Genomic DNA, 12689 nt, shown 5'->3' on the forward strand with positions numbered 1-12689 from the left:
TAAGCTTAGGGAGCTATTCACTGAGTCTGGTCCATTTTCTGTAGCACAAGCTTTGTGTTTATCTTAAAAAATATGACTTAAGAGGTCCATGGCTGTATGGTGACTGCACAGTGGTAAATCATCACTGTAATTGTAGTTTTAAGGATTTGGCTTAAATTCCGTGCAGCTGTTTTAGAAGAAGAATAACCTTTTGAATGGGTTTCTCTTTGCTTTTGATTTAGGAAATACAAAATCTTAAAAAAAAAAAATTGAGATTGGAAAACAATACAAACAAGTTTGATAGCTAAAAGTTTGACTTACAAATAATGCTATTGATTTAAATAATTGACATTTTACTGAGTTTCTTCTATTAGGACATTTTATTTTCATTCCTTGCTGCAAGCTCATGTGAATAGCAAAATTTTTTAAAAATATTTAAATGGAGAGAGAGAATAACTTACCAATAAGACCTGAGTAAGACAGCAGGCAATCAGCGTAGTTCTCCCTCAGACAGCCGGATATGGAGCGAGCTTCTGGTTGACAGTTGCTGATGAAGTCGGCCAGCCTCGACCTAGTAGAGCAATTAGGAATTAGAGCTGCTAATTTCCTGATGCTGTTATTGGATATCAAGCTTAAAGTGAGCAAAGTTAAAGCCACCGACTGACTAGCATATAAAAAAATCAAAATCAGTGTTTCCTTTTCCTCGCTGGTAGTTTTCACACTCATGTGCAGATAATTTAAATTCAGCTGAGACATTTAAAAGTGAAAGTATAGAATGTGAAATATAGAATTAAGAAACTCCTTCACTGAATGAAAGACTGCTTATCTGCTATTTTTCCACAGATTATACAGTCTCCTATAACCCACTATACATGCCGAATCTTACAGGCAATTTTATGTCAATTAAGTAAGTTTCCACTTTGTACTGTGCACTAGACAAGCAATCATCATGTCTTAAAATAGACCATCTGAATTACTACTGAAGTTCTCTCAGGTGATTTGCACCTACTAGAAATTAGACTTGGATTTACAATGATGTAAATGAGGAGGTGGACTTTTTTAGTTAAAGTGTATTAAGGATTTCTCTGTGCATTCTTACCTGCAGATGTAGTTGGTCTTGCATGTGTTCTGAAGGGACAGACAGTTTGGTTTGTCCTTATCCTCGTAAGAGCAGACAGGTACAATAGTTTGTCGTCTGCGTTCTGCACATGCTGTCTGGTCCACCACTGGACAGGAGCAAAACAGCATCCCATAGCTGTATTTAGTCGGAACCTTCATTTTGGAGAGAAAAAGAAGAAAGGACACATGTTGACACAGGTGGTGTAAGAGCCTGGAGGGAAAAAAAAACGTTCACTTCCTTCTAGCTATCCAGGGATAGCTACAAAATTCTCTTCTATCTTGAAAATATCAACTTCCAGTGCAGCTAGCACCTGTACTAGAGTTGCTGAATAACTCACCTTTACCCTGTTTATACAATAAACTATAGTGGCACACCTAAAGGAGTTTTAAATCGAAAAAAAACAACTGGACTTGATTATTTGTCTGGGAAGACGTTTCACCTCTCATCCAAGAGGCTTCATCAGTTCATGTACGCATCTGACCAGGCTGGGACTGGTCCTATAGTGGCAAAACGTGAACATAGAGACCACAGATCCACTAACCAACCTACCCCATGCTAGGGTAACTGAGGCCTTTGGAATGAAACTGGATAGAAAATCATCTTAATGTGAAACTGCACTTAAAATAGTATTTATCCTTTTGACATTTGACACCTGGGTGTTGGGTTGAGTGCCAAAGCATCAAAATCAAATACAAAAAAATATGCAAATAGCTCTCAGAACAAACATGTACCTTGTCAAAGAACTGTCGTAGAGCTTTGTGGCATTTGCGCTTGTTGCACACCTCAGAGGCAGATACCCTGCTAGTGCAGGGGTTGATGTAAGCTGAGCGGTACTTCTTGCATGTGTCATTCAGGTTACAGGCTTTGGCAGCATTCAAACAGTTGTTCTCCTTTGTGGATGCAGGCTCAACTAAGAGAGAGGAGAGAAGCATAATTTCATATTTCCTTGTTGCTTTTTTGTGCAGGTTAAATTGTTGTTGGAGCGGCATGAATTAGAAATATTTGAGTGTTATTTGACCTGAAGAAGAGAAAGAAAGGCATCATGACTTGCATTACAATTCTTTAAAGGGATGTAACATTAGTAATCCTCATTTTCTCCTTGTTGTACAGCTCCATTACCTCTGGATATGTCCCTGACTTTTTTTTTCTGTTATAAAAAGCAAATATATAAAAACAGTTTAATTCCATCACACCTCAGAAATCTCACATCTCCACTTTTATCCACAGTTCTAAGCAAGTTCGGAAATATGGATCAGTTATTTTGGAAAATGCCATCTTACATAATTAAGGAAGATAAAATAAAAGCAATTGTGTCAATATAGACATGAGTATTCATCCCACAGTCATAACCAGAAGAAACTTAACTCCTAAATTTCTCCCCTATGTCTTTTTATGTATTATAACCAATTTCTCACTACGTTATACTAGAATTGCATCATTTATTGCGCCTGAAACAGCAAGAAAGCAACTGATTTGAGCTTTGCTGAACTCAGTCATGCTTTTATTTGCAAACACAAGTGAATGCAGAAATATTTTACAGTGGATTCATTACAAATTATTGCACCAATTTGTTGCTCCATTTGTTGCAATTTCTTGGTTACACATTTGTACTCTAAATTCTCTGGCTGAACGTTGTACTTAAGGTTCTTATCAGATTCCTCTCTCAGACCTCATTAGGTCTGGCCTTTCTGATCAAACTCCTGTATGTGCACCAGAAAGCCACGGTTAGACCACACTGCACAGTCACTTCAAGGTGACATCTCAAATCTTTGAATTAGACCAAAGCTCAAACCCTTAATATTCAGAGCGTTACCAGAAAAAATACACTAGTCATATTAGTCAGTCCTGTTGTGTGTTTGTGTGTCTGCTTCTGTTTTCTCCTCACATCTTACACATGTAGCTGAAGGGTGATATGGTTTCTCCTCATCCTTACAGAAAGCACAGAAATGTACTCCCCGAAAATAAAACACAAACACCTGCTCAGACACAGTGCATTTTCCTTGCCTGGAGTTACATGAACCGAGCCACCCATCTTTGCTTCCATCCCAGTATGCCTTTCCTTCCATCACAGCAAAATCACTCTGTGGCCAACATAATGACTCTCACATCTCATTTTTCTCATTTGTTGTAGTTAAAGTTCTTCCTGCTCCGCTGACTCCTGCACAGAAACACAAACTGAATCCTCAGCCTCGGCATGGAAGAATGAATTCTGTAATTCTGCCTTTTGAGGTGGAATTGAAGTTCACTGCACTCTTTCATGCACCACAGAATGAGCCATGATTAAATCTGAATACATTCTTGAACCTTGGGTTAATCACATATTACAAAACCCATTACTTACATCTGACAAGTGCCTAGAGATGTGGGCTGTGATCCTGTAGTGGCTATTTGTGGCTTTTGGGCCATAGGTGTGACAGTTTTACCTCAAAATGTTTACCTTAGTTATATTAAAAACACACTTAAAAATAATAATAAAATTCTTACTTTGAGGATTCGGGTTAAAACATGGCCGTATGTGTTTGTGTGTTTGCAATTAGCTAAACTCGGTGTGAGTTAAGGAGGTTGAGTAGGTCACAGTATGACTCCATAAAGACGTAACACCCTACGGCAGGGAAAAACCTTTTCTATCAAGAGCACTTTTGCATTTAATAAGCTAATTGTATTTTCTCATTTTCAGGAATAATTTCAGTACAAACCATGTTTCACTGTGTCTAAAACCACATTCAAGTTAATGGGAGAATCATGACATTAAGTTCAACAATTACTTCATTCAAGTCCCCCCAAGAGTACATGACAAGCATCATGTTGTAAAACAGCAGCAAAAAAGGGATTCTGTTACTTAAGAAATTTCCTGTAACCATAGTTATATGTAATTATATAAACAGGGCTGTGGTGAAGATTGCTGTTAATAGTTGACTGTGCTTTGTGTGCTGTGCTGTGTTGCACAATGATGGAAATCATCTGAAAATCATCTGTGCTTGTTTCTGTAATCCTCTTAATGTCTCTGTTTCTCTGTAAGATACTGTGAAATGTCTTATTTAATTTGATTTACAGACAAAGCCCACAAGCTGCAGAAATGTGATTTGTGGGTAAAATCATATAACATAACATCATACCCTGTGAAAAGGCTAGCTTAAGGGAAACAAATCTCACGTAGCCTTCTTAAATTGCACCCCTTGAGCAAGGCCACCATGTTGTTATTGATGCAGAGCCAATGTAGAAAACACTGGAATCTGACCCTTTGACCTCTAACAGGTTAATACAAAAGATCTTTTGAAGGACCGCCAGCCAGGTAGAGTTGAACAAGAATCTCCATAGAAGAGGTCCTATTATGGTGTCCTGGGGGGGCTGCTTCAGTGAAGGTAAGAATATGAGAAGCAGAAGTCTCCAGTTTTTGTAATGCCCTAACTTATGAAACACTAGTGAAAGGTTAGTGGTGTATTTATCATATGTCCCATGTGCAATGTTCTAATAGATCAGTGAGCTTATCCATATTGTGTAAACCTATTTGACACATTACCTATATCTATATCTGTGTTTGAGATGTGGCCAAAGAGCTCTCAAGTGCAGTAGAAGGCAGCACCCAGAAAAGGTTTGCATCTGCCTTCTACAGTTTTGTCTGCTCAGCTCATATATAAAATAAACACGACACTGGGACTGTTAGACATTATCATTTAGTCAATTAATCCCTTGTCTTTAAAAGATCAAGAAATAGTAAAAAATATACATGGCATTTTCCCAAAAATCAAGTACAAATGTTATTATTTGTTTTGTCCAAGCAACAGAAAACCAGCTATTATGCACATTTGAGAAGCTGGAACCAGTGATTTTTTTATTTATTTTTTATTTTTTTTTAACCCTAACACTATTTTGCTTAGAAATGATTATTGATGATTGAGCATAGTTTATCAGTTGATCATATTTGCAGATTAAATGATTAATTGTATTATATAATAATGATTATTATTATAGTAGCTGTTTAATATTTTTGTCAATTGACTCATGAATAAGTTACTTCAAAGAGCTGAACAATAGCAAACAATGCCACAAATGTGGACCATATTAGGTTTTATGCCTTGTGAGCAAATGGATGCAGTAGTGTCCAAGTTTCCTGGTGGGGTCAATCCAGAGAGCCTCATACACCTCATGCATCAGATACTGCAGTCCTCTTATTTTCTTTGGGATATGTTTAGGGATGAAGGCTTAGACAAATCAATCATCTCTTTACACAGGAGACATGGAATAAATTAGACCATTAAAATGTCCTGGTCTATTGCCACCAGAAAACACAGGGTCAGTGAGGTCAGAAGCAGTGGAGCTGGTTTCAAAGAACTCCTTTCTCTGTGGGGTTTAATTCCAGTGTAGCAGTTCTCGATTGCAATGTACAGCCAGGAAATTGCTCAAGTTACTCTTTTTTTCTGTGAATGTATTCTAAGAGTAGGAACAGGAATATGTAGTTATGCAATTGCCCTTTTAGCTGCGTATAACATGACTCTTCCCATGTCCAAAGAATGCAAATTATGTGAATACAAAGTGTTAGTGTGACCCCCAAACCTCAAGAGCAAGCTGTGTGGATAGAGATCAGTGCAGTCAAAAGTGTGTATATTATGTATATTTAACATATTATGTTTTCCTGTCTCTTCTTGATACCTGATTCTATGCTAAAAATTAACTAGCCCAAAAAACTCAAAACCACAAAATAATTTCATTACAGAGTTTCCATTTGCTGTCTACATAATGGTCCAAAATCAAAGTCCTTCACAATGTATCACTGCTTTATTCAATCCTTCTAAACGTACCCCTCCACTTAGTGCCCTCTTTGTCATCTCCCATAATGGAAAGAAAACAGCAGTGGTCAGAGCCCTCTCCTTCATGGCACCCTGCCGTCTATCAGGCTTCCTGCCAGCATTACTAAATCCACGCCAGTGTCTCTGTATTTATGACCAGACCCAAGACCCATTTACTAAATGCACCCATGTAATTAGCAAAATCTCACTTAGCTCCTACTGCGCCAGCTATTTCTTTCCTCCATTTTAATCCTCTAGACAGTCATTCATCCTGCATTGATTTAAAAAAGTAGTAGTTCAGCATTGCTGATGTCTGACATATTCAGCATGATTCTGATATAAGCTCACAAGGATGCTGATGTAGGACTGTGGGACTCGTGAGGACCATAAAACCACAATTCATGTAGCCAAATTGTCTCGTGAGAATGAAAATCCCTACTGATAAGGTAATGATGTCGGAAAATTACAATATTTAAAGATGCTGAGAAAATTGCCTGAAATGTTCATCCTCATAGTGACAAGCACACAACATCCTTTGGAAGCCAAACTACCCTTTTGAAGTTTCAGGTTTTATGGGCACATCCTGCTATGTGATAACATCTCCTCCTGCAGATCTGACTCACTGGTTGTTAAGATGAGGTAAAGTAATATGACTGGACATATGGTGCTACTGTGGGTGCAGGATATGGGAGAGAGAGCAGAGAAAGAGGGTGCAAATCTCTTTGGTTGCACCTGTCATTGCAGGGCGGGAGTCAGACATGTGGATGCCCAGGGGCACTTTTGCTTTCTGTTTTTCAGAAAGTCCGTTATCCACTCAGATCAAAGGAGATTCCACTTGGCCAATCAATCAGAAATATAGCTTTCTCATGACATGCAAATTTGCTGTTTCACCATCAGCAGTTAGTCAGATTTTACTGTAGAGGACTTTTCTTCTTTGTTCTTCCTTCTAGCTTCCTACTTTCAAGCATTAGTAGTTAAAACCATGAACCTGTATATTTATGCACCTGTGTATCAGTTTGTGGGGTGTAAGAAAAGCCTGAGGCCCTCAGATATTTTTGAATTTTGAGAATGTATATGTCACTGACACGTATGGGAATGTGTGCTGCTGCTTTGCATGTAGATGAGGGTCTCCATTCTGCAGTAATGCACACGTCACATCAAATTTTGAGTGATTTAGAGTGTTTGTGTACATACGTTTGTTTGCGCATGTGGGTGCAGGGTGTGGTTGGCTTGCATAAAATAATTCCATGCCCGACCAAAAACATTATCCTGCGTCACCTGCAGCCTACAGCGTTTCATTTGCTTATCTCAAAGCCACGATTAGCCATTGCCCACATCACTCATGGTTGCATATCCACTTGGCTCCCTGCACACAACTTGTCATGGCTAAGCCATCAGGTACACTCATCTTGGTGAGGAATTGCTACTCCCCAAGCTGCTTTACTGAGCCTTCATCTTCCAGTAACATTTGTGTCAGACTGGCAGGAAATGCTGGGAGTGGGTTAGTCAGTGCATGAATGACTGTGTGTGTGTTTTGCCTTGTTTTACTATATTCAAGGGGTCTGAAGACTGGGAGCCCACTCTGGTTGTGGGGTCTGAAAGCTTTGTAGGGACCAAAATAATGGACACGAGTTGAAGTGGCTGTTGGTGTTGATGTTAGGGTTGGAATTAGTTGAATGAAGGTTAGGCATTCAGTTGTGACGGTTAAGGGTAGGGTAAATATAGTAAGACAAAGGTGTGTGTGTGTGTGTGTGTTTGTGTGTGTGTGTTTGTGTGTGTGAGACTGTGTCTGATCTTATTTGCTTAATGACGTTGTTGGCATGATTCATAATATTATTTATGATTTGCATGATGAAGCTAATTCAAAGTGTCAGAACTTGGTAGAAAAGTAAATAAGACCTTTCCAGGTATGTTTTTCTTCAACATTACAAGTCACATCCCCTCCACACAACTGAAAACTAAAATTATGTCTTTTCTCAGTAAACCACTCACAGCACAGGCTGAAAATAGTGCTGGGCTTGATATGAACCATCAATTGTCTATTGTTTTAATCATATAGTAATTGATTTAATCTTGTGACACAGCATTTGGCTGTACACTAAAACAAATTAATATCAGATTTCTCCTTGCTAGATTTTGAGAATTCCTGAATTCCTGTTGAAAAGTACAACTTTAGCTTCCAATTTTAATACAGTCCAGAGTGAGAGACATGAGCTATCGACATGAGATTTCCCAAAGCCAAACAAATTTGATGCTGCATATCAGGAAAATGGCTTCTTTCTATTGTATTTCATTCAAGTTTTTGTGTTTCCCTCTAAAGTCATTTAAAACATTTTGCTGTTGCGTTCTGCAGGGAGTGGACATAAAAACACCTGGACACACTCACAGTATGTGGTGTGCCATGTTAGAGGGGTCTTGGATTGCATTTTATTGTACAAATGCTGGTATTATTGTGTCCACCCTCTGTAGTTTTCCCCTGTGTACACAGATCTACAAGTGCTTTATGCAATGTTCAGATATCTCATGTTATATAAAACAAACCTATTATACTTTCTATTATGTAGAAGGCAAAGCTCTGAAATACAGTATGCTTGCTAATAAACATGATTAAGTTTTGTTTGCCTCACTTCATGCCACTGAATGCTTACGTTTTAATATTTGATTACTAAGCATATAAGTGAATTTCAAAGTTATAGTCCACAACTTGGGTTATTGGGTTTTGAGCTCCCTCTGGTTAACTCAGCTGAAATAAATTGTGTTATTCTGCGGTTAGAAAGGGGCAGAACGAAAACAAAGGAGAAGCGTATGAAAGGAAACGCCTTCAGATGATTCGCTGATATGGCTGAAAGCAGTCTTGTGTAAAAAGGATCAACAGATTTAAAGTGTTTTGTCTACTGATGGCCACTCTGATGTTAAGCTGGAGCAGTTTGCTCATATATGCACAGTTCACAGGCGGACTGGGCCAGCGGCAGACGACAAAGACTACTGAGGATTAATCTGTTGCTTCAGGCAGCGAGACCCACTGAATTATTCTTGAGATTTTTGCCATGGAATATCATCATGCCAAGCCTCATCTCTTGTTCACTGACTCAATTCTCTGTAAGACTACTGATGAGCCATGAGGATACACTGGGAGGAGAAGGGGAAGATACTGGGCTCAGTGGTGGGGCCAGTAATAGTGACATAGTGACGAGTGTGGCTGCTTAGATGTAAATTGAGTAACTAGCTCAAGGGTTTTTTCAGAAACTTCTGATGTTTGTCACCCTGAAACTGAAAACATTTATGCAGTTAAGACCATGTGCTCCAATTTATAGTGGTTATTGCATGGAAACATGAGTGGAAGGAGTATATTGATTAAAAATTAAGTAAAAGACATGTCTCTGTAGAGGCATCACTGATTTCCACTGGCATATTCCTAACTTTGAATTGATTTGGACTGTTTTTCCTTTTCAAAGGTAAGCATTGAGAATAGACTGAAGGGCAAAATAAAAAAGCTGAATTTATTCCCTTCCTCATTCTTATGTACAGTATGTGCTGCCCCGATAATCCTCTTGGAATCTAATCAGTTCTCATACCAGTAGTGTCAGACTTGCTATGGATAAGGAGAATCAGTACATCTCTTCTCTAAAAAAGTATCATACTTATGAGTTGAGAATGTGATTGTATAAGCAGATATACTCTGCAACAATCTCTGCTATCTCAACTGTAGGGGTGGGATTGCAAAGAAGCATAAGCAAGAAGCCGCAGATACATTTCTAACAATCCAAAGTTGTGTGTTGCAGAGCATAATTTAGTAATGACTGAGTTTTACATGTTGATGTCCTCTGGAACTGCAGTACATTCTTTTTAAACACACAAACATGGTTTGTGGTGCAGAAGCTCTGTTTTTCCTTTGTTAAGGGCAGTCTTGTAGTCCCATCATTCTCGCTGTCTGCACAACAGCTTGTGTTACATCTCTGAAAGGCACTTGTTCATTGATTTTATAAATGATGCAGCATTTAATTTCAGCTGTTCCTGGTGACTGTATTTTAACAGTTATTGGCTCGCCTTTTAGTTTGAATTGATAGTGTTATAAATACATAAGTGAATAAGCTTTCCTACAGCCATGAATAAAGAAAAGTCACTTAATTAAGGTAGTGCTCAAATCAGAGAGGAGTCATCCAAGTAGTCTAGCATGAGGAGTAGGAAACTGATTAGCCAGGCCAGTGGCATGGCTCCATGAGTAGCAATTCTGTCTTATGGACATTTATTTGTCCTTCTGAAAAAGATGAAAAGTCAGAGGATCACCACAGACATTGCAAATCAAGTAACAACAAAGTAAAAAAAAAAAAAAATCAATTTGTCCATTAATTGCAAATGTTAGGATGCTAAATTTAGATTGTGAACATGGTAAACATTATACTTGCTTAACATCACCATGTTAGTATTGTAATTATGAGCATCTTAGCTTGCCTCTGGCAGCATTGGCTCAAAAACAATGCTGTGCCAAAATGCAGTGTCACAGAGCTGCTAGCATGGCTATAGACTCTTGATTTCTTGCTGCTAGATTTTTTTTTTTAGAAATGAGAAAGCCATCAGGTTTTTATAAAATATTGTTTGCTGAAACTAATTTGGGATAAAGATGGATTACATAAAAACAAGCACTTGTTTTTAGCCAAAAAGGGAGCGTTCATCTTAGCAGCTGACCCATGGGATACAGTATGGATCATTCTATAATGGATCGCATCTACATTATTTTACACTCTGGATTGCCTGAGGCCTGACTTAGTTGCAGACAGGAATGAGGTCACTAATGGCAAATGGATTCCTGATATCTAACCCATTAAGTGTTTTTTTTTTTTTTTTTTACAGGCTCCTTTAGCTGTTTACACACTGCTATACATTAAATTGGCTACTCAGCTCCAGCTCCAACACTGCACCCAATTTATCATGCTTTCCTAATCTAGGTGATTTCTTACAATAATAGCACCTAATAATGATGAAAAACACAATTTAAGCTGCCAGGGGTCTGACTTTGATTGAAGACAACATTAGCAACAAATCAGATTTTCAAATATATCTTAATCAAGATTTTAACATTTCACATTTGTTCAGTGGGATTCCTTAGATTTTGGGGGGTCTGATGTCTCATTTAAGCTACATCAAGCAAATGATTTTGTCGATTTAAATAATGACCAGAACATTTCAAGCTGCTTTTTCTTCGTTTTGTTTTACTACTATTCCCATTATTTGAAAGTGTCATGAATCCATTGCACAGGGACCAATCCTGGTTAGATGCAGGAAGAGCTGGCCCCGTAGTCTACCCACAGTGCCCAGAACCTCTTAGTGGGCCATCTTGTTGAGAAAGAACAAGGAGTAGAGCTACTTTCATCACCAACCCCTTCCATTCCATCTGAGCCAAGCAAGCAGTTTGACAGTTCAGAACTGAAATAGGTGAAGGATGTGGTACGCAAAGCAAGAAGGCAAATCAAGGCTGGACCAACTTTGCAATCTTCTTGCAGAGTGTTGAAGCAAAGATCTTCTTCAGCATAATCTCAAACAAACTCAGCTATTACTTAGCAGACAACAACCACATTGACATCTTAGTCCAGAAAGGAGGAACAGCAGGAATGTCAGGGCGTCTGGAGCGCACTGGTATGGTGATACAGCTAACCCAAGAGGCCAGGGAGAACAAAGGCAATGTGACAGTGCTGTGGCTTAACCTGACCAATGCCTACAGCTCCCTCCCCACACGCTGGAGCAGCACACTTTACATCATATACCAAGCAGACCTCATCTGCGACTATTACAACAACTTCAGCATGAGGGTCAACACACGACTCTGCAGTAGTAGACTGGTAGGCATCGTCACTCATGGCAGAGCCAGATTGGGATCTTTCCCTGCCCCTCACATGAACACCAGAAGTCAAGAAAACCGGCACCTGGTACAGCAAGAGGTGTGGGCAGCGATGGACAATGTAAGAACAAGCAGAGGTGTAGGTATGAAACAAGGAGCCTGGACAAAACAGAACAACACTCTTGGGGAAAAAAGGTGACCTGGAATTCTGAGCCCCACAGAGTGAAGTTCTTCATCCAGGCAGTGTATGACGTTCTACCGAACCCAGCTAACCTCCACACGTGGGGCAGATTAGAGGCACCAACATCCCCACTGAGCTCATGATGTTGAACACTCAAGCGCATAATGAGTGGCCCTAGCACAGGGGACGTATCTATGGTGCCATGATCAGGTTTTGAAGGTCATGGCTCAAAACCGTCAATCAAGGGAGATGACCAGGCACACCCTCTTTTCGAAGCTCAACAACTTTGTCAGCACATTAACTCCACCACCCTACATCTTGATGTGGTTATCTGGTCAGACTCCACCAAGCAGGTCATCTATTGGAGCTGACAGTGCTGTTGGAGGAAAACATGAGAGAAAATAGGCCAAGTGTGAAGATCTTATCAGTCGCTAGTTGTTGCCAGCTGGACACGAGCAGGGGTCTGACCAGCCTCTGCTGGCTCACCTGGGGGAGGTAGTATGATGTTGAAAGACCTGAAACTCCCAATGATCCCAGGAACATCACTGATGATGTTTCCAGCAGTACCAGAAGATATTTTTCACTCACCAGTCTCGCATTGCTATACCTATGTATGCATTGCGTTTGCACCCACAGCGTAGGGGGAAAAATCCAAATCTTTCTTTACTTTGTTTGAAATACAGTTCACCATTATGTCATCGCATATGGAGCAGAGCCACTGTGATACGCTAAGTGGATTCAATCACAGCAAGAGCCAGAGAGAGAGAGACAGAGAGAGAGAGAGAG

The 12689-nt window shown here is 39.5% G+C and overlaps 1 protein-coding gene across 1 annotated transcript in view; it reads right to left on the minus strand.

Moving 5' to 3' along the window:
• The window catches only part of gfra1b (gdnf family receptor alpha 1b), a 24838-nt gene that overhangs the window by 8481 nt on the left and 3668 nt on the right, over window positions 1–12689 (minus strand). The window contains exons 4-6 of the mRNA XM_023426031.2: window positions 1831–2009; window positions 1079–1251; window positions 441–550 (exon numbers count right to left, since the gene is read on the minus strand). Coding sequence (XP_023281799.1) covers window positions 441–550; window positions 1079–1251; window positions 1831–2009 — 462 coding nt within the window. The remainder of the gene's footprint in view (window positions 1–440; window positions 551–1078; window positions 1252–1830; window positions 2010–12689) is intronic.

This window comes from Seriola lalandi, unplaced genomic scaffold (assembly GCF_002814215.2).
Source record: "Seriola lalandi dorsalis isolate HSWRI2012SDOR001 ecotype SW California unplaced genomic scaffold, Sedor1 jcf7180002054801, whole genome shotgun sequence".
In the NCBI taxonomy this organism is placed as follows: Eukaryota; Metazoa; Chordata; class Actinopteri; order Carangiformes; family Carangidae; genus Seriola; species Seriola lalandi.